General features: G+C 43.4%; 1 protein-coding gene across 1 annotated transcript; it reads left to right on the top strand.

Annotated features, from left to right (window-relative positions):
* Positions 1–399: 399 nt before the first annotated feature.
* On the top strand, positions 400–24,288 carry TGFBRAP1 (transforming growth factor beta receptor associated protein 1). Its single transcript, XM_056861913.1, has 11 exons — positions 400–1,100; positions 5,288–5,482; positions 6,021–6,175; positions 9,279–9,361; positions 11,272–11,613; positions 12,499–12,556; positions 14,855–14,998; positions 16,420–16,566; positions 19,020–19,179; positions 20,348–20,781; positions 24,100–24,288. The coding sequence occupies exons 1-11, from the start codon at positions 416–418 to the stop codon at positions 24,286–24,288; spliced, it is 2,592 nt and encodes an 863-aa protein (XP_056717891.1). The 5' UTR covers positions 400–415.
* The last annotated feature ends 2,554 nt before the right edge of the window (positions 24,289–26,842 follow it).

Genomic DNA, 26,842 nt, shown 5'->3' on the forward strand with positions numbered 1-26,842 from the left:
GACTTATGTTTGATACACCTACCCTAAACAGTCCAAGACCTTCATACCTACAGGACTCCTCCACATGAAGCCAGCTGGGTGGCCATGGGCTAGTCACAGCTCTCTTAGAGCTCTCTCGGCTTCACCTACCTCACAAGGTGTCTTTTGTGAGGCAGGGAAAAGAAGGTGCTTGTAAGCCGGTTTGATTCTTCCTGAAGTGGTAGAGAAAGTCAGCATATAAAAACCAACTCTTCTTTTTTATGACTGCCAGAACTTATGTGTTTGGGTTTTGTTGTTGGAAAGTGCACCTGTTTTTGGAAATGTTAGTGAACTGAAGGTCTGGACTGATTAATTTTAAATTTCCTATTTCTTGTTGCATGGCTGAGTGTAAAAATGTCCTCTCTCTTTTTACTTAGCAGACCATCTGGGAAGCGCAATGAGCGTCAAGGCTTTCAAGCTGGTCCCCGCAGTCGAGCGGGAAATGCTAATGGGCGACAGAGCTCGGATCAATATCGAATGCATCGAATGCTGCGGAAAGAACCTTTACATCGGGACCAACGACGGTTCTATTTATCACTTCCTCTTGGAAGAAAAGAACTCCCCATCTGAAAAGACAAGTTTTTCTGTTACCAAACAGCTGCATAAATACCTGAGCTCGAGGAAGGCTGTGGGTGAGTTGAAGGCCGCTTCGGCCCTCAACAGGCTCCTGGTGCTTTGCGACAGTACCATCACACTAGTGAACATGATGAACCTCGAGCCCATCCCCACGGGGGCTCGGATCAAGGGAGCGGTGACGTTCACGTTGAACGAGAACCCGGTGAGCGGGGACCCGTTTTGTGTTGAGGTGTGCATTGTTTCCGTCAAGCGGAGGACCATCCAGCTGTTCTTGGTATACGAGGACAGAGTCCAGATTGTGAAGGAGGTTTTTACTCAGGAGCAGCCCTGCGCTGTGGCGGTGGATGGCCACTACTTATGCCTCGCCCTCACCACTCAGTACATTATACTGAATTACAATACTGGAGCCTCCCAGGATCTGTTCCCTTACTCCAGTGAAGAGAGACGACCAATTGTGAAAAGAATAGGCAGACAAGAATTCTTGTTGGCTGGACCTGGAGGTTTAGGTGAGGCTGAATGCTCATTGCTTCGCGTTTGAAGGGATTTTTTGGGGCCTCGTCTGTCTGCGGTGGTGGTGAAGAGGAATTTTTCTTCATGACAGAACAAAGAGAGCCAGTGTGGTGTAGTGCTTAAGAGCAGTGGTTTGGTGTGGTGGACTCTGATCTGGAGAACCAGGTTTGATTCCCCACTCCTCCACATGAGCAGCGGAGGCTAATCTGATGAACCAGGTTGGTTTCCCCACTCCTACACATGAAGCCAGCTGGCTGACCCTGGGCTAGTCACAGCTCTCTCAGACCCACCTACCTCCCAGGGTGTCTGTTATGGGGAGGGGAAGGGAAGGTGGTTGTAAGCCGGTTTGATTCTTCCTTACGTGGTAGAGAAAGTCAGCATATAAAAACCAACTCTTCTTCTTCAGTCAGAGTTGATCCTTTGTGCAAAAGTCTGAGAAGTCCTGAGCAACTTCTCAAAGCATGATACCCCATCTCCACAAAGTGGGCAAGCAGAAGAAAAGGGTGTTTTTGTGCCAAGGGCAATACTGTCTGCATTGGATCAGGATGCTTGGCCTACGCCATGTCAAGTATAGTTGACTGTAGGAGGATGTTTGGAATTTCAAATGCTGCCATCACATGGTTGACCCTAGGGCTTAAATTGTGAGAAAGAGTCATGTCAGGGCATTTCTGCTACAAGAGAAGATCCTTAAGCTCGATACCCCAGGCTGGCTTTACTGAAATGACACTGAGATGTATGTGGTACAGACTACTTGGAATTCCTTGCGTGTGAAGAATTGTATCTTACTTGCTAATTCAGGTCTTCAACAGTAGCCTGTTTGTGGTCTGCAGTATTTTTCCGCTTGAATTCTGTTCGCAGATTATAGAAATAAAGCTGTCTGTATAAGCAGTGTCATTTGTAAGCATCAATAAAAAAAATTCCTGGGTGGAAACCTGGATTCTTTATGGAGCTGTACTGTCCACATATTTGGTTTATGAGATTAAAATGCATGTAAGATCTTGGACAGTCCCTGAAATGGGAGCTGTGACACACTGAGTAAACAGGCCGGTTACTGAGGTGAGAGTCCACTCTTGTCCTCCCATTTTGCATTAGGAAACTGAACCTGCTGTTCTTTATGGTGAGCCTCAGAGGGTGAAAGCAAACAAGGAAAGGTCCTGCTTGTAATCTTGCAGAGGTGTTGAATTGACTGCTGGCAGAAAGGGACCGATCCAGTAAAATCAACCCAGACCTTACTTCAATGAGTTATTAGATTGTTCACAGTATATGCGGCTTTGTCAAAGGTAGCCATAAGAAACTTGTCGCCTGTTTTCTGTGCAAATGTTAAGTATGTTGTGCAGCTTCATTTATTCCTGTTCTTCACCTTCATATTAGTGAGTATGAAATTGGCATATAGGTTTGAAGAATCTGCCACTTTTCTATCTGGATGCACAGGTGATGATCTCCATGCATTAGTTTGGAAGAAAAAGAACTTTAAAGCATGATTTTTTCCCTTTGTGTTCAGGACAAGGACATGGTTGGTTCAGAGTAAAATTGAGTGGAATTTTTCTTCTAATGGTTAGATCAGTCAGAATCTTAACATGTCTTTTGTTTGTTTGTCTCGTATGGTTGTGATTCTCAAACTTCTTGAAGAGGAAACCTGGCCTTTCATGCATTCTCAGTTTTCTTATATCTAACTTCCAGTTTCTTTTTTTTGGGGGGGGGGGCGGTTCAGTTATGCACACGTTTTGCTCCCTCTAATAGTTAATCCAATATAACACCAGTTTTTTATTATTATTATTTTAATTTTTTCATTATTAAGTGAATGAACAGAAGGAAAAATAGGGAAAAGAAAATAGTATTAGTTAGATATCATTTTGTTAACATGTATACGAAGAAAAAAATATCTACCCCTCTATTAAGTATAATACAATATTCCATATTGTTGCCATCTAAACAGCTAAGTATTGTTATCTAGATAGTAACTTGATTTGGTGGATCATTTATCTGGTAATCGCAATGTAATCATAAAAAGATTTCCATTTCTCTTGATTTTGTTTTTGTGTATTGTCATTCATATATTCCGTTAGCTGTGCCATCGTTATATATTCTAATGATTTCTCTATCCATGTTTGAATTTTTGGAGTATTGTCTGTTTTCCAAAGTGATGCCATGACAACTCTAGCTGCTGTTACTAGATATTTTGTTATTACTTGTTGATCCTTGTCCATAGTATCTGGTGTTTTGTTCAGGAGAAAAAGCTTAGGATCATATTTTATGCTTTGTCCCAAGATGCCTTCCAGATTCGTATGAATTCTTTTCCAGAATTTTTGAACAGTTTCACATGTCCACCAGCAGTGGTAAAAGGTACCTCTAATTTTACGACATTTCCAGCATAGTCCCGAAGATTTGCTGTTCATGTTTTGAATATTGCTTGGAGTTATATACCACCTATGCAGCATCTTGAGCCAATTTTCCTGGATGCTTTGGCAGAGAGTGAACGTGAGATTCTTCCGGAACAGCTGCTCCCACTCTTCAGTCGTTATTATTTCATTTATATTTTCCTTCCATTTAATTTGACAAACTTTAACTTGTTCTTCCTCTGTATCGAACTTTATTAGAAGTTTGTAGATCTTTCCCAGAAGATGTTGTGTTGGTTTACTCATTAGTTGTTCGAATTCCGTTTCCTTTCTAAGTTTACCCGGACTGTACAGTCTTCCTTAAATCACGACATAAGTTGATGATATGTCATCCAAGACATTTCTGGGTAGTCTTCATGAATGTCCGCTAACATTTTGAATGTACCATCTTTTAAAATTATATCTCTATACCTCACTGATCCATACCTTTTTTTGTCCACAGTGGTGCCATAAATGCTGAATGGGGCCTTCATTAACGAGGGATTGGGACTTAATCTTGGTTTTAGGTTTTTCCACGTTGTAATCATATTACCCACAGTTGGATGATCTCTCTTATCTTCCAGCTGTTTTTTTGGGTTTTTCCCCGATAAAAGTTGATGTGGACCACCTTGCAAATCTATTAATTCTAATTTAGTATTTCTGTTATTTGGGTAGATTATCCAGTCCTTAATCCAAACCAAGGTAGCAGCTTGATGGTATAATTTTAGGGTTGGAAGGGCGAGTCCTCCTCTTCTTTTAGTATCCGTCATTATTTTAAATTTAATTCGTGGGCGCTTTTTCTCCCAAATTAATTTATTGATTCTTTGTTGCCATGTAGATAATATTTTATAATTAATTTTTATTGGAATCGTTTGAAAGAGGAAATTTAGCCTTGGTAACACATTCATTTTTACAATAGCAATTTTGCCCAGCCAAGAAACTCTTAGTTTAGACCACATGAGAATATTTTTTCGTATTTTGTTCCAAACTACTTCATAGTTATATTTAAATAGCTCTTGATTATTTTTTGGAATAAATGCCCCTATATATTTTATCGATTTTTTGGATATGACGCAGCTAGTTTGTGCGGCTATATTTGCTTCTTCTTCTTGTGTTATATTTTCTAGGAAAAAAATTGTTTTTGATTATTAAGTTTGTATCCTGCCATTTCACCATATGTTTGTATATTGTCCATTAGTTCTGTTATGCCTATTTGTGGCATATAACACCAGTTTTTATGAATCAGAAAAAGCTGCTGATTTCAACTACAGGGAGAAACGCTTCATTTAAAGCTGTGTTATATTGAACTGACCACTAGAGGGAGCAAAACACGTGTAGAACTGAGTCCTCCCCCCACCCCGAAGAAACAGAAGTTAGATGCGAGGAAACTCAGAATGCATAAGAGGCCCCTCTTCTAAATTTACCATACTTTGTAGGACTCCCTTGCAAAGTCCTCCTTCCTTGGTTTGCAAGCCACCTGCAATAGAGTCTCAATCTGTTTTGGGGCCCTCATCCCCAGTGAGAGAGCCACTTTTGTATGGTACTGGTGGCCTGTCCTTTATGGGTGTGTGTTAGTAAACAGAAATATGCAAAAAAAATTGAAAAAAGCTTAATCTTTTCATTCTAACCATAAGAGGGTTCTGTTAAATTCCAAGGTATTTTAGACATGAGAAATTATCCCCTCCTTTCTTCCTGCGCTGAGTCTCTCCAATATGTAATCTGAGCCATTTCATACTTTGTCAACCAGGTAGTCAGCTAACTATTTCTTAACAACCTTCTCATTTGTTGTTCCTTTTATAAATTTGCAGGTATGTTTGCAACTGTTGATGGCATTTCCCAGCGTGCTCCTGTCCACTGGTCGGAAAGCGTGATTGGGGCGGCCCTCTGCTTCCCTTACGTAGTTGCTCTGGATGAGGAGTTCATCACAGTTCATAGCATGCTGGACCAGCAGCAAAAGCAGACTCTGGCCTTTAAGGATGGTCACATCCTTCAAGACTTTGAAGGTACGGTCTGGTTAGCCTTGAACTGTGGCATGTAGGGAAAAAGACCTAAGTTCGGTTTATTTTTAATCTGGAAACGCGAATGAATATGGAGACTTGCCAAAAAAAATATTACTATGAGGTTTTTTAAAAAATATACATTTCACCCATGAATGATATGTACCCTGGAAACGTGAATGATATGTACCCCGGAAGGCTTTGGAAGCTGCCTAAAGACAGCATTGTCCTGGGAACGCTGCCCTGGACGCCAGCATGAGCCCTTGCACTGGACAAATGCTGCCGGGGATGCAGTGTAGCACCCAAGGCTTATGGTGCCTCATGGCGCCCCTTTCCCATTGTAATTGCCCTTGGATGGCGCGAGTGGCACTTACGTCAGCGTAAGGGTCACGCTGCCTCCTCAGCAGCTTTGTGCCCCCCTTTTCAGGATTGCACGGCTAGGCATCTCATTAACTTTTATATTTTAATTTATCTAGAAGTTTGCTGTTATGCTGAGAAATTTAAATTGGCATATTTCTGTCTTTTTTTAAAAAAAAATATCCAGGCAGAGTTGTCGTGGCGACCACTAAAGAGGTATACATCTTGGTGCCGCTACCGCTGGAAAGACAGATCCAGGATCTTTTGGCCAGCCACAGAGTTGAAGAAGCTCTGGTGCTAGCAAGGGGAGCACGAAGAAATATTCCAAAAGAAAAATTTCAGGTCTGTGTAGTATTTTTTAATATGTGAAAGTGGCAGAGTAGGAAGCAAGCTATGAAATGTGTAGCTGCTTAAGAGCTTTCAGGCTACAGAATTCTCTTTGTGCTAAATTGAGGATATTGTATATATGTATTTTGGTATTCCTCAAAAGTCTCCAAAACAACAGTACTTGATGAAGTCTTTCAACTTGTCAGATGCTTTGAACTCTTTGAAACTGTCTTTCCTGAACTTTTTTTTATATGTCAGCTCAATTTTGGAAATCCTTGTGTGTGTGGTTTCCCCCGCAGTCTTGTATAAAAACAACAATCTAGGACAGTGATCCCCATAACTGTGCCCGCTGGCACCTTTTCTAGGACCCACCAAGTGTTTCCAGGAAGTAGGTGGGACCAGGCAGGGCCTTTGCCCAGGACGGCTTCTGATTGACTACGGGAGATTTGATTGGCTGTGCAGACTTTTTTTAAAGTGTTGCTTTGGCAGCAGCTGCCACCACAGCACAAGGAACTACACTTTGCTACTGAAATCAAGCAGTGGCTATCATTTTGTGGCTGGCTCCACCTTCTGCGGCAGCCATTTTGTTGCTGCACCCACCATGCCACGTCAGAATTCCAAATGTGCCCTCAGGCTCAAAAAGGTTGGGGACCCCTGAACTAAGAAGTGTAACTGAATTTGATGTACGGCCTTGTGTAGAAGATACTCCTTTTGTGAAGTCATCATATTCATTAACCATCTGCCTGATCCTAACCATGTTTGTTCACAAACCAGTCCCACTAAGTCTGACGAGATGTACTTCCTGGTAAGGGTGTTCAGTACTGTAGCATAAAGACCCAGCAGCGTCTTCACTGGCTGTGCTGCCCTCATGTGGCAACAGCCATTTCTTCCCATAAAACTTTATAAATGAGAATACTGGACTGGAGTAGATCATGTACAGTTCCCTTCCCTTCCTCAAATAAAAAGATATTTTGAAAGTATCCATTGTGAAGTCCATTAAAATTATGTTGATTAAAATTCAGTGGATTAAAATTATGAGCATAGTGGCAACCTTACTATTCAGTGGATTAAAATTATGAGCATGGTGGCAACCTTACTAACCATTTTGTCTAGAAATAGTTTATATTGCTCTCGGTCCTCATTTTTGGATTTTTAAAAAATGTTTATGTTTGCATGGATTCTTTTTAGAATATTTTGCTGGACTTGAACAGTTAGAATCAAGCACAGACTTGAATAAACATGATCTCCTTTTAATCAGGATCTGTTTCCACCGATGGAAGTAAAACAGCAGCATGATACTGGCTGGCTAAGTTTAAGCATGGATTGGAGAGTTATTTGATAGATGTTCCAAACATTTGTTTTAATGGTACTGCTCATTTTAGCAATTTAGCCATTTCCATCTTCTGCATTGGATGGAAATTATGGCGTATGAAGATTTAAAGATTGGGGGGGGGGGTGATATAATCCATTATCTGTTTGAGCATCCCATGAATGGAAAGGCTACATTTAGATCCCTCCATCCAATTTTAAAAGATTACAAAAAAGGAGGTTGATCCATCAGAAATCAGCCTGGCTGTATAGGCTCTGGCTGTTATGAGAGGCCAACAAACCTGTATTGTCTCTACAAATGAATATGGAATAGAAGAGATATGAAAGTGAGTCAGCGTGGTGTAGTGGTTAAGAGAGGTGGTTTGGAGCGGTGGACTCTGATCTGGAGAACCGGATTTGATTCCCCACTCCTCCACATGAGTGGCGGAGGCTAATCTGGTGAACTGGATTTGTTTCCCCACTCCTCCACATGAAGCCAGCTGGGTGACCTTGGGCAAGTTACAGCTCTGTTAGAGCTCTCTCAGCCCCACCTACCTCACAGGGTGTCTGTTGTGGAGAAGGGAAGGTGATTGCAAGCCGGTTTGAGTCTCCCTTAAGTGGTAGAGAAAGTCGGCATATAAAAACCAACTCTTCCTCTTCTCTGTTTTGAACTTTTTTTCTGGCCTCAAGTTAAACAAATTAAATTGTAATGGTTCAGAAAAGGTGTGTAGTCTTATTGTAGTACTGATTATAAAATTATTATGCTAGCCCTAGCCCCAGATATCTCCTGACTTTTCCATTAAGTTTTCGTCATCTCTGAGCCTGCACCAATCTTCATGTAGAGGCAGCATGATGTAGGAATCGGAGTGTCAGAGGGAGGGTTCTCGGAAAACTGGGTTCCGATCCCCATTCTACAAAGTTCATTGGGCAACCGTGGACTAGCCACACATTCTCAACCTAGAGGGTAAAAATGGGAAAGGGAAAACAACCAACTCCTTGGCAGAAAAGTGGAATAAAAATACACCGGATACTCACTTCCTCTTTTTAAGAACTGAGATTATATTTTTCCCTTAATAAATGCTGAATATGCAATTCCTGAATTTGACGCAGATTTTTGAGAATGGTGGTGCTGAGACCTTGGAGGATGGGGAGATAGAAAAGCAGTTCACTAAAGCTTGTGTTCAAATTGTCAAATAAGGAATGTCCAGGTAAAATTTGGGAAGATTATGCCGCTGTGAATTTACGGTGCATCTTCGTTCTGAGTAATGGCTGCTTCATTAATGCACTTCTGTGTAGGAGAGAACGTACGTATGAGATGTAAACCTTATAGGACATACATTTTGCAGTATGCTTGTGCTTAGAAGCCATGACCAACTTACTGCTTTCGGTCACGTGTCTGTGCTGCAAAAATATATGTGCGCACCCATTTGGACCTGCAGGGTGTTTCCTATATGAAATGTCTTTCTCTGTAGGAATCTTACTGCATTTGAAGCTGTGATCCTGGAGCTGCTTCCCTAAATTTCTTGAGACATCTGTAGCAATTTTCATTGCCAGCGTCCTTCTACGCTTTGCCTTTTTGCAGCCCAACGAGGCTGATGGGTAGATCTGCTTTGCAGTATCAGCACAGTCCTCTGACATCTTCCAGCTCTTTGATGCTGCCCGTTCCATAAAGCAGTACAGGTGGAGAGTAAATCAAAAGCTTGAATCTGGCTAATTAGCCATTGAACTGAAATGCCATCAGCGCATGGAATCTGTAATACGAGGTTGTTTCTGCAAGTAAACGCGCCTTTCTTCTGCTTTTCCTTGGCAGGTAATGTACAAGCGAATCCTGCAGCAAGCCGGCTTTATACAGTTTGCACAGCTTCAGTTCCTAGAAGCAAAAGAACTTTTCAGGTAATCCTCAGCTGGGGATGGGTGAGCTCCTTTTGTCTTGATTTGGATTCAGCTCCGTTTTGCAACCTTTTTCGGCCAGCGTTCGAGGAGGGAGGAAGCTTGTATGATTTTTGAGCATTCTCTCTCAGCACATAATCTTGCCACATACAAACTGCTGGTGTCTAGCGCCATCATTCCCCCTAGGCTTGATATAACGCTCACAATTAAAGTTGTAGCAAACGTAGACGCCATAACAGCATGGCTTGTACATTTTCCGCAGTCTGTCCATTCATTACAATATACGTTGTATAGGTTACATTCCCATTTTTAAAAGGTTGTATAGTTAGAGACCAACACTGAAGAACTTCAGTGCATGGGCCTTCTAAGCAGCTGGCTTTGGGTGCCTGATCTTTGACCATGTGGCATCCCACACTGAAAATTAAAAAAATTCAGGGTGAATAATGCTCAGTTGAATTGCAAGCACAGCCCTGTGAGATGAACAAATGCGTATTCTGCACCAAGGTGTTACAAGCTTCAGCACCACCTGTGACCATAACATGCAACTGGTGTGTGGTCCTTATTCCCCCCCTTGTGTGTGTGTGTGTAAAGTGCCGTCAAGTCACAGCCAACCCCTTTTTGGGGTTTTCATGGCAAGAGACTAACAGAGGTGGTTTGCCAGTGCCTTCCTCTGCACAGCAACCCTGGTATTCCTTGGTGGTCTCCCATCCAAATACTAACCAGGGCTGACCCTGCTTAGCTTCTGAGACCTGATGAGATCAGGCTAGCCTGGGCCATCCAGGTCAGGGCTTCCCCCCCCTTACTTGCCAGGAAAGGACCCCACATCATCTAGCTTAAATAAGTTGGATTTTTCATGTCACTCCTCTTACATGGGGACTGAACAGACATGCAGGCACTCCCACAAACACATACACACAAACAGGCTTTTCCTGTTACACTCTGACTTTCAAAGCCACTTGAAATGTTTTAGAATGCTTTTGAAAAACGTGAGCCCAAAAGGGAAACACTGTCTTGTAAGGGAATTCTCTCTTTCTGCCTGAGCTTTGGTGGGCTTTTCAGGTTAGGTTTTTGAGTCGTAATGTTCCCACGTGTTATGGAAACCCTTGTGGAAAGATCCTCTGTTGTCCTTGATTAGGCCATGTCTTATTCTTTGGGATCCGTACAGGGCATGGTAATTGAGTATCCTAACAGAACTGGTTTCCTGAACGTTGCTTGTAATGTAGCATATCTTACGATGAAGGTGTGTGTTTGTTTTCTAAGTTCACAGTTAGGATAGTTTCAGGTGGGCAGCTGTGTTGGTTTGCAGTAGCAATGCTAGATTTAAGTCCAGGAACACCCATTTCCATGGTGTTGGAGGAGAGTGTTACGGATACCGTGGACGAACAAAAAACAAATCAGTGGGTTATAGATCAAATCAAGCCTGAACTGACCCTAGAAGCTAAAATGACTAATCTGAGGCTATCGTATTTTTGTCACATGAGAAGACAAGAGTCACTGGAGAAGACAATCATGATAGGAAAAGATGAGGGTAGCAGGAAAAGAGGAAGACCCAACAAGAGATGAATTGACTCAATAAAGGAAGCCACAGCCCTCAGTTTGCAAGATCTGAGCAAGGCTGTCAAAGATAGGACATTTTGGAGGACATTGATTCATATGGTCGCCATGAGTCGGAAGCAACTTGATGGCACTTAACACGCACACATAAGCTTTTAAGAGTCAAACTTTTCATCAGATGAAGGTTCTGCTGGACTCGAGTTAGGACAGTGTTAGAATTGCCCAATTATTTTATAGTGTGCATACCAAACTTGGCATCCTTTCATGTGTGTGTGTTTGTGTGTGTGTGTGGTGTGTGTGCGCCTCTTGTATACTTTTTCTTTCTCTTTGCTTCATTTAGTTTGACACTGTAATTGCAGAAGCGGCCAGCTTGACGTCCGGGAGCTGATCTCTCTCTATCCCTTCCTGTTGCCTGCTTCCTCTTCCTTCACTCGGTCTCATCCTCCTCTCCACGAATATGCTGACTTAAACCAGCTGACCCAAGGGGACCAGGAGAAGATGGCCAAGTGCAAACGATTCCTTATGAGCTACTTGAACGAAGTGCGCAGCACCGAGGTCGCCAACGGCTACAAGGAAGACGTCGATACGGCTTTACTGAAACTCTATGCGGAAGCCAATCACGAGAGCCTTCTGGACTTGCTGGCCTCGGAGAATTTCTGTCTCCTTGCAGATAGTGCCGCGTGGCTGGAAAAGCACAAAAGGTAAGCGTTCTGCCTACATCAGTGATTCTTGGAACCTCTGAGAATTTTATGACTCGCCCCTGCCCATGGGAGGGGCTGTGGCTCAGTGGTAGAGCATCTGCTTGGCATGCAGAAGGTCCCAGGTTCAATCCCCGGCATCTCCAGTTCAAGGGACTAGGCGAGTAGGTGATGTGAAAGGCCCCTGCCTGCAACCCTAGAGAGCCGCTGCTGGTCTGAGTAGGCAGTACTGACTTCAATGGACCGAGGGTCTGATTCGGTATAAGGGGGCTTCATGTGTTCATGGCAGCTATTTTGTGGTTGGCCGCTCCCCCCATCTCGTAACACAAATGTTGGTGGCCATTTTACGGCGATGCCCCACTGCATGTTCTAAAAATCCAAAAATGCCTACTGGCTCAACAAGATTGGGGGGTCTCTGGCCTACACTGGGTTTTCCGCTGGTGAAAAGAGGAAGACCACCTTAAAGGGCTATATTGGAGATTATGGATCTGCGTGGACGAAAGCCATATGGAACGTGGGTAAAGATGAGAACTGGGCAAGACTGAGTGAAAAAGCCGGCAGGATCCAACCAGTTGTGTATTTCTTACCCTTCAAGCCTCGAGAGCCAGTGTGGTGTAGTGGTTAGAGTGTCAGACTAAGATCTGGGAATCCCCCCTCTGCCAAAGAAGCTTGTGGGGTAGTCTTAGGCCAGCCACACACTCTCCACCTAACATGGCTCTCAGGATTGTTGTGAGGATAAAAGGGAGGAGAGAAGAATGATATGAGGCGTTTTGGATCCCTGTTTGGGAGAAACGTAGGATATAAAGTAAATGAATAACATTTATCTTGTGCTTGATGATTCTAAATAGTAATTCTCGGCATCTGCTGTTTCGTGTCACTTTTTTATAGATTTTTTGCACTTGGACTCCTGTATCATTCAAATGGTCAAGATGCGGCAGCACTACAGGTTAGATTGAATCCATGTCTCCCTTAACTCAAAGCATCGTGTTATTATCTGCCAACATGCACAAACACACTTAGCTCTTACTTCAGTTCCTGTTCTGTCGTGCTTATCCTTAAAGCCTGCAACACTTGTCTTGGTAAACCATAGTTAGATTGTTTATTTACGGCCCTTAGCCAGATAAAACAAGAAACATGGACTAATGTAAACCATAGTTGCTTAAGCTAAAACAAACCACTGTTGTTTATGTCCAGGTTGATGTATGAACTAATACAAGTTAGTGAAATGGAACTGGTCTTCTCTGTTCCTTCCCTTGGTCCGTTTTAAAACCTTCTTGATCTTTCAGTGTTTAGGTACCAAAACACATCAGTTTAGCTCAGCCTTGCTACCTGCAGCCCTCCAACTTGTATCCGTCTGTCTGTTGGTTGTTGTCTGTCCTGTGAAAGGATTTTCATCCAGATTTATGGTATGGTAGGAGGCCAGGTAGGCCAGCCAGCCTGGGGAATGAAGTTCCTCCCTGTGTTCCTCCTTGTTCTGCAGCATATAACAGTTGCCTTTTTACATATCTCGTCTAAACTGCATAAGGCTCCAGTTTTGCTATCCTGTGGCATGGATTGAAACCAGTAGTATCTTGGGGCCTTCACACCCTTGAATCCAACCTTGCAGCCAGCAGTTGAAGGTGGTCTTTGTAAGTCAATTCGTGAAAGCAAACATCTAAATCCTGGTTACAATAAGCACTCAAGTGCTTGTAGGTAGACCTTTGCGCTAGTTGATCATAATACTAGAAGCTGGAAGCCAGGAGTGTTTCTTACCATAGACTGAACAGAGTAAGGCCTGGATGTTTCCTCTTACATCTCTGTAGCTGAAAGGCCTGGACTCTTCATTTTAAAAAGGAGAGTCCCCTTCCACCTTCCCCCTCTTCTGTATACCCTCTCCCTCTTGGTATTGATAGACCCACTTGACTCGGGCTCTTATTGTAGCCACACATAACAGCCAATAGCTCTTCAGCCTGGCTTCTGGAAGTTTTCCTGTATGGTCAGCCTTTTCATTGGAGAGATCTAGTTTAGCATATGAACAGTGCTATGCTAAACAGTTACACAAAGGGCAAGGCCGGGTGTGTGACGGCTCGCTGTTTCTCTTTTGACGCAGAAACAGTACTTAAGAAGAAGAAGTGTAAGACCAGTGACTCAGCAGGGTGTAACTCTGTTTAGGATTACACTGGAAACCTAAATATAGAATAATTGGTGCATATTGCACTGAATATAGAAGTGCATTATATTGAATGTTCCTTTTGTATCTCTGAATTGTACAGTGGATTTGAAATTTCTTCCCCCCATGAAGGCTCTTGCAGGTTGCAAAGGGCAGCGGGGGGGAATCTAATCTCACAGGTTCTCCAGAGAGAGAGCCAGTGTGGTGTAGTGGTTAAGAGCGGTGGTTTGGAACGGTGGAGTCTGATCTGGAGAACCACGTTTGATTCCCCACTCCTCCACATGAGCAGCGGAGGCTAATCTGGTGAACTGGATTTGTTTCCCTGCTCCCACACACAAAGCCAGCTGGGTGACCTTGGGCTAGTCACATTCTCTCAGCCTCACCTACCTCACAGGGGAGGTGTTGTGGGGAAGGGAAGGTGATTGTAAGCCGGTTTGATTCTCCCTTAAGCAGCAGAGAAAGTCGGCATATAAAAACTAACTCTTCTTCTTCTTCTTCAACAACATTCCAAGAAGGGTTAGAGCATGCACATGACCAGCCTAGATGTCGGGAAAGCCATTACGTCTTGACTTTCATCATGTCTGTTGTCTGCTTCGGTGCGTGTCTTAACCAGAATTGCACCAACTAAAGGCTTGAACTGAGTAAGCTGTGTGGAGGCAATAGCGTATGAGCCTGGAATGAAAGTGGAGCTAGGCATTACGCTCAGCAGGGAAGCCAACAAAAGGGACAGTGTGTCGTCCCCCCAAAAAAATGTTTAGGCACACAAGCTAACAATTCTAAGCAGAGAAACTTGCACTATCAGGGTAACACAACTTGGGTCAGGATCTCTGAACTTTGAAAGGGTGTGTTTCCCACATGTTGAATGTAACATCCAGTTCTCTGTGAAAAGTTTCTTTGCTGGTGTAAAGGGAGTAACTATCTTCAACACTTGCATAGCAACCAGGAAATGCTTTCCATAGGCTTCTACCAAGTCTGTGAGGGTGAAGTAAACTTAGGTTGACTGACAAATCTGAGGGACAGTAGTATTGTACACTTGCTTTTTAAAGGACGTGAGTTGTCAAGGAGTGGTTTTGACACTTTCTTTTTCTCCTTCAGTTGTGGGTAAAAATTGTCAATGGAGACGTTCAGGATTCCACGCGCAAAGACCTCTATGAGTACATAGTGGACTTCCTTACCTCCTGCTCTGACCACGAACTGGTTTGGAAGTACGCCGAATGGCTCTTACAGCGAAGTGAGGAGGTTGGTGGCTGGATTATTCTGAGAAATGGTTTTGAAGCCACCGTTGGCTTGGCTGCTTGATGCAAAATTGCTGTCCTGCACTATCTTCCTCTTCTCTTGTTTCTTGAATGTTTCAGCCCATATTCATACACAGTTCAAGCATTTTGCTGTCTGGACTGCAGTAATGAAAATCAAATGTGGAATAATGCACAGTTAGTAGAATGCCTACTAAGTGGTTGGGGGCATTTGTGGAGAGGTGGCCCCAAAGAGGGTGGGCAGAATGGGTTGGCAGAGCTGCTGGTGTCCCCTCCCCCCCATGCTGTCATTCATTGGATCTTCCAGAGTTCTGTAAAAGTGAATGTGAAATTAAGGATGATATTCAAACCAAATGTCTTCATGCTCTGGCTTTTAATGCTGTGCTTAACCTGTTGTGCCCAGGATGTACTTCTGTTTCTATTGCCAGAAACCTGGTATTTTTTCCCTAGCACTCAAAATACTGACTTACAGTTAACTACCTCCAGAATATTTCTGTTGTGATCAGTGTGTAGAATAAGGTGTTTCAGCAGACCCAGGAATCCATTTTTTATTTTATGTCACTGATTGTCAAGCTTCCTTGTCTGATGCCTCCCTGAATCTCCCCCCAGTTTTATACTTTCAGGCTGTGCTTTGTGACTCCCATCCACCCAAATTCTTAAAGAGACAAATATCACTATAACTATCTCTTGCCTTCCCCTCTCACCTGAACACCTGTTATGTAAAGATGGGATTTTATGCTTCTTTCTCCATCTGAGAAGTAAATTGCTACACAGTAGCCCCTAGGATCCACTTCTGGTCATTAGTGTACAACTAAAAAGGTGTGTGTGTGTGATGTACACACTCTAAATCCAATATACCACACAATTGTGGATGTGTGTCAAGCTGGAATTGTGGTTCAAATCTCCATTCAGCCATGCAATGTACCAAACAACCTTGGGCCCAATACCCTGTCTCAGCCTAACTTCACGGATTTTTTGGAGACTAAAGTTGGAAAAGGGGAGAACAATGTGTATCATGAACACACATGAAGCTGCCTTATACTGAATCAGACCCTTGGTCCATCAATGTCATTATTGTCTACTCAGACCGGCAGCGGCTCTCCAAGGTCTCAGGCAGGGGTCTTTCACATCACCTACCTGCCTAGTCCCTTTAACTGGAGATGCCGGGGATTGAACCTGGGACCTTCTGCATGCCGAGCAGATGCTCTACCACTGAGCCACGGCCCCTCCGCCATTATCCTGAGCTCCTTGGTGGCAGGGGGAGGGTAAAAAGTGATGGATAATAATCCCTGCAGCAAATTGAGGAATGTAAGACATGAATGGTAACCGTCAACCTGAGTGTGAGTGAGTGATGTCCGTCACTTATACAGATATGGTCCTTGATTTCTGGAATGTGTCTTGTTTTAGATTGGTGTCTGCGTTTTTACTAGAAGGCCGCAGGAAGAAGAACAGAAGAACAGCTTTAGTCCTGACGATGTCATGAGCTGCCTTAACAAATACCCCAAATCACTAGTAAAATATTTAGAGTTTTTGGTTCTACAAAGAAGAATACAGGTAAGGGTTTAAACAAAAAAATTGTTGGGGGTGAGTTTCTATAGATGTATAGAACATAGGCCTGTCTCATTCTCTGGATACCTTTGAATAGCTTTGGAACCTCATAAGGTTGTTCTTTGGCCTTTTAGATGGGGTACACACAGTAGCCTGGATCTAGTGATGTGAAAGTGGAAACATAGGTTGTTTATGCATGGGAGCTTTACCTGAGGTTCGCTGCTTGCTGGACTCACACCTTCCTGTTGGGAATCTGTGCACCAACAGTCTCCAAGCTTTTTAAATGCTGCATTGTAATTGGCTTACTTGTAGAGCTTACTGTGAGAGAAAATTCCCCCCCCCAAAACCCAATTGCGACATTTAAAAAGCATTTTAAGAACAACAACAAAAACGGAGCAATATGAAAGGGTGGGGGGAGAAATCCAAGCCTCGGTTTTAAAAAGCCTTTCTTCTGCTCAGAACGAGCTCCGAGGGAGCAGGAAGTATTTGAATCCCTGCCTCTGGACATGCTGCTTTGTAATTGGCTGTGAGCGAAACCAAGCTTGCATGCCCCAGGCATGGGGATTTCACCCGGGCTTTGCTCAGGGGAAGGGAAGAGTCGGGTTAACAGAGGAGTGGGAAGACCAGGACATTGTGAGAGCTGGGCACGAGGTCATCGCTAATGGACGGAAAACTCATGCATAACTCCAAGGAACAACCGATTCAGACCAGGGGCAAACATGAGTGAAAGTACCCATGCATAAACAACCATAAACAGACTTAGCACAGCTCTGCTTGTGCAAGAGACATAGCACATTCCTCCCTGTACCTTTATAGTGCTCACAAATTGCACACTTAGAAAAATGGCTTGGTATACACTTTGTTTAACTTAGCGCAAGTGAGCTAGCATGAGAGTTTTTTGACATCTGCTTGTGCAAGGAGACTAGTTCATGCAGAAATGTGGTGGATCCAAGCCTAACTTCGATCCCTCTACATCTCTTCCCTCGTTATAAGGTGTGTCTGTTATCATGGAAGGGATTCAGTCAGCACTGATTTTTCTCCTGTTCTTGCACTAGGGCATCCTTGTACCCTTGGGTTGTCCCCTAGGGATGGGCATCCTTGTGCCATTGGGAGCATCTAGCCTAGAGAGCTAGTGTGGTGGTTTGGAGCGGTGGACTCTGATCTGGAGAACAAGGTTTGATTCCCCACTCCTCCACATGAGCGGTGGAGGCTAATCTGGTGAATTGGATTTGTTTCCCCACTCCTACACATGAAGCCAGCTGGGTGACCTTGGGATAGTCACAGCTCTCTTAGAGCTCTCAGCCCCACCTACCTCACAGGGTGTCTGTTATGGGGAGCGGAAGGGAAGGTGATTGTAAGCCGGTTTGATTCTTCCTTAAGTGGAAGAGAAAGTTGGCATATAAAAACCAACTCCTCCTCTTCCTTTTTCTTCGTTAAATGGTTGACTGTAAGCAGTGAGTGGCAAGGAAGGAGGATTCCCAAGTTTAGATCACTGTGCAGAACTTGTGCAAAGTCTTCAGAATAACTTTATCACTGTAACGGTTGCCTTGTCAAGCTACTGGATTTGAACAGCTAATACACAAATAAATTAAAGTTTTAAAATGTGGTGCTGTGAAATGCTATAGAGGTTAAAAGGAATAGGATCCGTGCTCATCCTCTCATCTTTGTTAAAGCGAATATTATTTTGGAAAGCAGAGAAGACTTCTTCAGTTGCTCTGGAACATTCTAAAGATTCTACCTGCTTATTGTAAATTTTTAACTGTCCCCAAGTACAGAGTGCTTTTCTCCAAGGCCAGGTTAAATGCACTGCCATTGGGGGAGTTAGCAGGCAGATTTTCAGGGGTCCCCTTTTCTGAGCGACTTTGTGATTGTGGATCTGGGAGTTTGGACACTGTTTGGCATTTTTTTGTAGATTGTAAAAAAACATGATCTCGCCAGAGACAAATGGATCAGAATATACATTCAGAGGCAGGGACCTGCCCTAAAGCAAGAGATAGTTGCAAAGTTATTGGCTGATACGGACCCAAATGTAACTGTCGCTGTGGCAAAATTTTTATCTATGGTTTTTAATGATGCCTCTTTTTAACTGTACTGTTTAGATATTATATTTTTGTATGTATGGTTATTTAGGTATTATGGAATGTACCGAATTTGTTTTGCTTATGACCAGTTGGTCCACAAGCATAAAGAATGGAATAAAGGAAATAAAGGAAATTGCTCTGGAACTTCCCATCATGAAAACATATGGGGAACGCTACATCAGTGGAATTTTCCTCTTCTGCAGTTGTTAGGGAAAGTAGCCCAGTCAAAGCAAAATGCACGTTACCTTGTGCACATTATCATTTTTGTATGAATCTCTTTACTTGGTTATGTGTTGAAAGTATTCATTTTCTTGACATTATTAGTGACATTGCTTTTGGCGATTTGGAATTAATGGATCATCTGTTTCATACTGGCAGAAGGAAAAGTACCATAACCACCTTGCGGTGCTGTACCTGGAAAAAGTGCTGAGCCTGAAATCGCTTGGGGCGGAAAGGAACGAAGAACTTGTCGAAACGCAGGCGAAGCTGCAGAGTCTCCTGCGGCAATCTGACCTTTATAGGGTTCACTTTATCTTAGGTAAGAAAATTAACATGGTTAACACCAGTTTTTACCTGCTCTGTACAGAAATGGAAGGGAAAAAATAGGTGAAGGATTTGCAGGCCAGGTAGCAGTGGGATAACTTCAAATGGCTTGCACTGGTGCTCTTTTTGGCTCAATTTTGGCTGATTTCAGTTTTCAAATAATTAGTTCAACATACTGGTGAATCTGGCAGTTCCCTATACAATGTAGACATGGTGGCCACCATAAAACCATAATTATCTGCCTGAATCCCCACTTTCCTTTCACTTCTTGACTGAAATGGAAGGATCATGGGAATTGGGCATACAGCTTACCACTCTGCGCCACGGGGCTCTTACTGTTGTGTTTATTAGTCGAACAACATTACCAGAATTCTACATGCAACTTACTAACTGTCAACAAGTGCGGGGAAACCACCATTGGTCTAAAATGCATGGTCCCTTAGCCCAGTTCCAGCCCAGTTCCCTCCCAGTTTCACCCAGGATCAAATCTTCACAAACGGACGATACCTTATTTATTCTCAGCCCTGTATCGAAGCGAAATGAACCCGCCTTTTCCCATTCCTCTTCTGGGAGAAACAGGGGGAAACACAGATGATTGGCATCTCTCACAGCCAATCGCGAAGCAGTGTTTGAAGCAGCAGGGATTCAACTGTTTCCTGCCTGCTGCTACTTCGGAGCTTTTTCTGAGAAAAATAAAGTCTTTTTTTAAAACAAGGCTTGGATTCCCCCCCTTTCTTTCAGGTAGCTCCGTTTTTTGTTTTTTAGTTCTTAAAATGCTTTTAAAATTACAAGCGGGGGGGGGGGATGAAGCCTCCATTAGTCAATTCGAAAGGACCAATCACCAGGAGGTGGGGGGGAGGGCTTACTCAGCAGGAACCCGCATTTTTGGTTTACATGGATCCATTTGCACACAGTTTAGTCCCTGCTCATTCCAGGTAATGCGGGTTCATTTGATCCTGAGCGGAACGGGGATGGAACTGGGCTGGAACTGGGCTAAGTGATCATGCGTTTTAGACCATTAACTCTTGGTTTTAACTATGGGCTTCCGATTATTCTTTTATTTATGATAGCTGGCATACGAGAAGGGTTTAATGTACTTTTTTGTTTGTTTGTTTGTTTTGCATTGACAAGGACTTTGCTTAAAGTGTGTTTGCGTTTGGCAGATAAAATCAGTGGCTCAGATCTTCATATGGAGTGTGCAATATTGTATGGCAAGCTGGAAGAGCACGACAAAGCTATACATATCCTTGTCCATGATTTGAAGGACTTTGCTGCCGCCGAGGACTACTGTGTGTGGAATTCCGAGAACAAAGACATTCTTTACCGACGGAAGTTGTTCCATATGCTGCTTACAGCATATCTAAATTCCGGCTCATCAGAGCACGAACTGGTCATGGCTGCTGTAGATCTCTTAAATAGTCACGCGGCTGATTTTGATGCCGCCCTTGTTTTGCGGCATCTCCCCGACAGCTGGTCAGTGCAGCTTCTCTCCTCCTTTCTGGCTGGAGCAATGAGGGAAAGCATCCACGCTCAGAGAATGTCTCAGATTACACTGGGGTTAGCGAAAGCCGAGAATTTAATTTACAAGCACGAGAAGGTGAGCAATACTGGTTCGTCCATTGTGTGAGCATGCTGAAATATTTTAATAGTCTCCGTGGACTTTTGGTGTCCTGACGGAAGGACCATGTTCTCGTTTTTCTTGGCTCATATGCATTAGATAATCTGCTAGATGGCAGTTTCCGTTCTTCTGCTGCATATTATGTATGCAAAAGGTGGCAAAGGCAACACAGTGGCTCATGAAGTGAGCCAGTCGAACTATGGTGGGTTAGCAACTTGCTACGTAGTCTACAGCTTAACCACAGAAGTGCAAAACGTAGGATGTGGAGCAGACTTTAGTATCCAGTAGCTCACTTTTGTACACAGCACGAAAAGAGGATAAATCCTGCACCCCTTGTCGCTGCTTTCATTTCATAGAATTTCATAGAATCACAGATTTGGAAGGGACCCCCTTCACAATGCAGGGAATTCACAACTACCTCCCCCACACACACCCAGTGACCCCTACTCCATACCCAGAAGATGGTCAAGATGCCCTCCCTCTCATGATCTGCCTAAAGTCATAGAATCAGCATTGCTGACAGATGGCCATCTCGCCTCTTCTTAAAAAACCTCCAGGGAATGAGCGCTTACCACCTCCTGAGGAAGCCTGTTCCACTGAGGAACCGCTCTGTTAGAAAATTCTTCCTAATGTCTAGACAGAAACTCTTGATTTAATTTCAACCCCCCATTCTGGTCCTACCTTCTGGGGCAACAGAAGACAACTTGGCACCATCCTCTATATGACAGCCCTTCAAGTACTTGAAGATGGTTATCATATCCCCTCTCAGTCTTCTCCTCTTCAGGCTAAACTTACCCAGCTCTTTCAACCTTTCCTCATAGGACTTGGTCTCCAGACCCCTCACCATCTTCGTTGCCCTCCTCTGGACACATTCCAGCTTGCCTACATCCTTCTTAAATTGTGGTGCCCAAAACTGAACACAATACTCTAGGTGAGGTCTAACTAGAGCAGAGTAAAGCGATACCATCACTTCGCGTGATCTGGACACTATACTTCTGTTGATTCATGTTGTATGCAAAGTGGCTCTGAGAAGATGTCTTCAAAAACGCACAGAACAGAGTTCTTGGGCGTGCATGTATTGGAATATGGGGCTTCCATGCAATGCACATCTTCCAGTGCACCCCTACCCACTAACAGTTGCTGTGTCTTTGCTCTTATCGCTTATGTAACCCCATCCCATAGGTCCCGGCCTCAAATTCCTCTCTTGATGATCTAGTGTTGCTCTGCTCTGTTACAAAAAAAAAAACAAGAAAAAAACACCAGGTGATTTGAATACTTGTTTTCTGGTGCTTGCAATACTAAATATTTTAGTAACACCTATACATAAAATAAATGTACCTGTTTAGTGATTTTCTGTAATTTAAGTTTGCCTAAAGAATCTGCCTTGGTTATAAAATGGCCACACTCCAAATGGGTGGAGTTTGCACCATGAATTAGAATCCCCAGCTGTTTAATGTGAAGGATTTAAGGATAAATTCAAAGGTATGCTGGAAAGACTAGTTTCTAGCTGTGGTAAAAATCTAACATACCACCAAAAAAGGGGGGACTCTTCTTTCAGGTGTCTTATTTTTACGGATCTGGCTAGCCCAATCTCATCAGATCTCAGAAGCTAAGCAGGGTCAGCACTGGCTAGTATTTGGATGGGAGACCACCAAGGAAGTCCAGGGTTGAGGCGCAGAGGCAGGCAATGGCAAACCACCTCTGAACATCTCTTGCCTTGAAAACCCTATGGGGTCGCCGTCAGTCAGCTGCGACTTGATGGAAAGAAAAAATGTTCAGGAATTTACAAAAAGGCCTTCAGGTGGGCCTTTGTGAACATGGTGCCAAGAGCTGTATGTACAGATCTTGGAGTGATTGATAGATGCTCTTCAGTAACTGGTCAGGATGAAATCCTTTGCAGCAGCACTGGGAAGAATTTCTTTTTTTTCTACCAGAACATGCCATAAACAGTTCATATGGATAAATTACCAGCTGTTGACCAAGGCCATACCATAACTACATTACTGAACACATGAAGCTGCCTTATACTGAATCAGACCCTTGGTCCATCAAAGTCTGTATTGTCTACTCAGACCAGCAGCAGCTCTCCAGGGTCTCAAGCAGAGGTCTTTGACATCACCTACTTGCCTAGTCCCTTCAACTGGAGATGCCGGGGATTGAATCTAGGAACTTCTGCACACCAAGCAGAAGCTCTACAAACTGAGCCCCTCCCTCCTTATTCGAGGCTGTATAGCACACTGCCTATCATGGCTCTTCCAAAGATTCCACAGAATTGTAGCTTGGGAAGAGTATTCAAAGGCCTTTACGGGTCCCTTCTCTCTCTTTCTCTCTCAAAATCCTGGGGAAAGGAAATAATCCGTCATTTATTTGGCCAAGTTAAAGATATGTCTGCAACTATGGTACATCAAGAATTATGATTGACTTGTGGGACTGCCTCTCCTGATATGCCACCCAAAGAGCTCTACGCTCTACTTGTAGTAATCTGCTGGAGGTCCCCAGCCCAAAGTGTGTGGCTGTCCTCAACAAGGGCCAGGGCTTTTTCGGCCCTGGTCCCGGCCTGATGTAATAGTCTTCCTGGTGACATCAGGGCCCTGCGGGATCTTAAGGAGTTCCGCAGGGCCTGTAAAATGGAACTATTCCACCAGGCCTATAATTGAGGGCAGCCGCAAGTTTATCCATCCTTGCTGGCCTCCCCAGCCTTCCTCTCCATTCTTGGCATCTGTGGGGGTTGACCTGCTGAAATCCAGTGACATGGTGCCATCTGGGGTTTTAATGCCACCTTGTTTATGCTTTATTATATGACATTTTACCAATGTTTAATGTTGTTTTATTGATGTTTTATGTATTTTAGAGGTTGTTACCTGTCCTGAGCCCAGCCTGGCTGGCAATGAGGGTGGGCTATAAATTTGATAAATAATTTTTATCAGAGCGGTGGAGTCTGATCTGGAGAACCGGGTTTGATCCCCCACTCCTCCACATGAGCGGCGGAGGCTAATCTGGTGAACTGGATTTGTTTCCCCACTCCTACACACGAAGCCAGCTGGGTGACCTTGGGCAAGTTACAGCTCTCTTAGAGCTCTCTCAGCCCCACCTACCTCACAGGGTGTCTGTTGTGGGGAGGGGAAGGGAAGGTCATTGTACGCTGGTTTGACTCTCCCTTAAGTGGTAGAGAAAGTCGGCATATAAAAACCAACTCTTCTTCTAAATAAATAAAATAAGTCTGCCAGGCCGTATGCCTGTGTTGATTCATATATCAGTTTGCAATGATATATTTGTTGTTTTTTTCCTGCTTTATAGGTAAAAGTAAAAGAAAACACCACTGTTCTCTCAGACAGAAAACTCTGCCAGGTGTGTCAGACTCCCTTCTGTGAGCCTGCCTTTGTCAGGTATCCAAATGGCAGTGTGGTTCACACCCATTGTGCCGCAGACAGACTTGTGACTTCAAACACAAATCGCCACTTCTCCAGCCCCAGCGGAAGGACATGAAATGTACTAAGAAGGGTGCCAGGGTACTGTAGTGATTGCTCTTTGGGTGAAACCAGAGAAAACCTGCTGGATAAAGAGCAAAGGGCAAACGGAAGAGAAGAGATTGCCCAGGTGAACAACAAGAAGACTTGAGTCAATGTGAAACAGGGTCGCTTAACCTGCTGATCCTTCTTGTGAATGTAGATGGCACAAGAAATTGCAAATTTGTTTTTATCACATAATAAGCAAATGCAGTAAAAAATGTTAGGGAGGGGAAGGGAGCCAAAATACCTTTTTAAAATTAAACCTTGCACTGAACCTTGGTGATCAACTGGCCTTGGAAGAATTACTGATGAGGGAAGATAACTTTTCAACATATAGTTGATTTTTTTTTTTTTTGGTTCTGTCTCTTGAATAAATGGCATGAAGCAGCACTTCCTTGACAGCAGAGCTCAGACCCACAGTATGGGTTTAAATTTTGCCTACCAGACAGCATCATAAACTTGTTCTGTGCTCTTCATACTGTTGAAATTTGATGCACTTTGAGCCTTTCTATTTCTTCCTTCTCTGCCGTTCATTACGGATCATACGAAAGCCCTGGCTTCTTGGTAATTCCTGCTTGTTTTGGAAGTTAAAGGGAAGCAGGACAATGGAAGCACCAGGCGGTGAAGAGCCCCACAGCTTTTCTCTGACACTAATCACAAGAAAGCCACTTGAATTCGGAGTCTTGCTATATGGAACCATTAACCATTGCGGGCAGGGGGGGGAAACGGGTTGAAGGATGAGGCTTTAATAAATGTAAGGATTTATTTATTATCATACAGGTGTTCTGTAAATACAGTTGAATGAAATGGGTTTTATATCTCAAAGGTTCTCCAGAGCAAAAATATGTAACCGGTAATTCCAGGTATAGCTTTTTGGTGTAGGTTCTACACCTAACAACACATTTTCCTGCAAGGGGAAAAAAAGGGTGCCTCTGATCCGCTTTGCCACAGCGGGCCTTCATTCACACAAAGGGGTGGGTGGGTAAGGGTGCAGTAAGGTTATCATTAGTTGCATCCCGAAGTGCTGATAAGCTTGATCATACTTAATAAATGCTCTATGAATTCTAAAGCTGTGTGCTCAGCTCCTTCTACTCTGCCAGAACTGAAGAGCGATACTATGAGGCTGCTTTTTAACTTCCACTGTGGTGTGGTTTTACTTGCCTACTTTCTTTTCCGTGCCTTCTTGATAACTGCACCCCTCCCCTTAACTAAATAGTGGAATCATGGCTGACACTGTGTGTGTATGTGAGAAGGAGAAGGCTCAACAATGAGCGCTTCAAATTGTTTTCTTGGGTTACGTCTTTCCTAAATAATGAACAGAAACATGGATTCACATTTTATGTTCAAACTGCTATGGGGAGTGGGGTTATCAGGTTCGTGAGTATATCTTTCAAGGTCGCCAAATGTCAGTCCTCTGGCCTTGGAAAGGTTAAGAAGCACTGTGGAGTCAGGCTCTTGCTGTTAGCTTCCATTTCCTGTACAGAGTTGGGAACAAACATCCAATTGGTGGCTTGGGGTTTTCTTTTTTTCACATGACCACTCAAAGATAGATGTCGCAAGCCTCTTGGTGTCCAACTAAATGCTAACACTTCCTTTCATCTGCTGTTTTTTATACAATTGATTTGAATAATTGTTCCAAATCAATAGGATGCGGCATTCATGGCTTCTAAAACTGATACTTTGTGCTATTGTTTTCAGAACAAATCGTATTCATGCAGAAGGTTTTTGTATAATAAAATGGGGAGGAGACATGAGCTATTCCGTCTCTTTGAATAGTAGGCAATGTATAGGAGCGCCATACTCCAAACAGTGGTACACAACCGAAGCACCCCCTCCCCATGGAAAGCCATTTCTACCTATTGCATGATACCCATGATTTTAGCAACTCATTATGTAGGTAGTGTAGTGTAGCAAATGGAAAGTTGGACTTGGAGCAGGGAGCTGCAAGTTCAACTTCTTCCTAAGCTAGAAAGCTGGTTCTGAACAAGGATTTCCGTCAGCTTAACGTAGTTTCTGGGCTTTGTGTGAGGATACAATTAGATAGCTCAGTATCTGTCACCTTGATTTGCTTGGTGCTTGATTCCTGCATCCTTGACTAATTTGCATAGTTATCTGTAGGATAAAAGTTAACTACAGTTTGAGTATCCCTTTTCTGTATCGCTTGGGCCCAGAAGTGGTCCGTATTTTGGATCTTTCCATATTTTGGAATATTTGCATATACATAATGAGATACTTTGGGGACGGGACCCAAATCGAAACACAAAACTCATTTATGTTTTATATACACTTTATAAACATAGCTTGAATGTAATTTTAAACAATATTTTAATAATTTTTTTACACTGAAGCATCAAAGTAAATTGGCACGCTGCTGAGGGCCGGTGAGTAATGCCTGTATGCCAGCTCAAAAAGTTCAGTTTTTGGGTCAGTCCAGATAAGAGATACTCGACCTGTAGTGTACAGCTATGAGAAATTGTGATCATGTTTGGCAAGCAGCCCATAATGAACAATAATTTCTGTTGAGATAAAAC

This window comes from Euleptes europaea, chromosome 16 (genome assembly GCF_029931775.1).
Source record: "Euleptes europaea isolate rEulEur1 chromosome 16, rEulEur1.hap1, whole genome shotgun sequence".
In the NCBI taxonomy this organism is placed as follows: Eukaryota; Metazoa; Chordata; class Lepidosauria; order Squamata; family Sphaerodactylidae; genus Euleptes; species Euleptes europaea.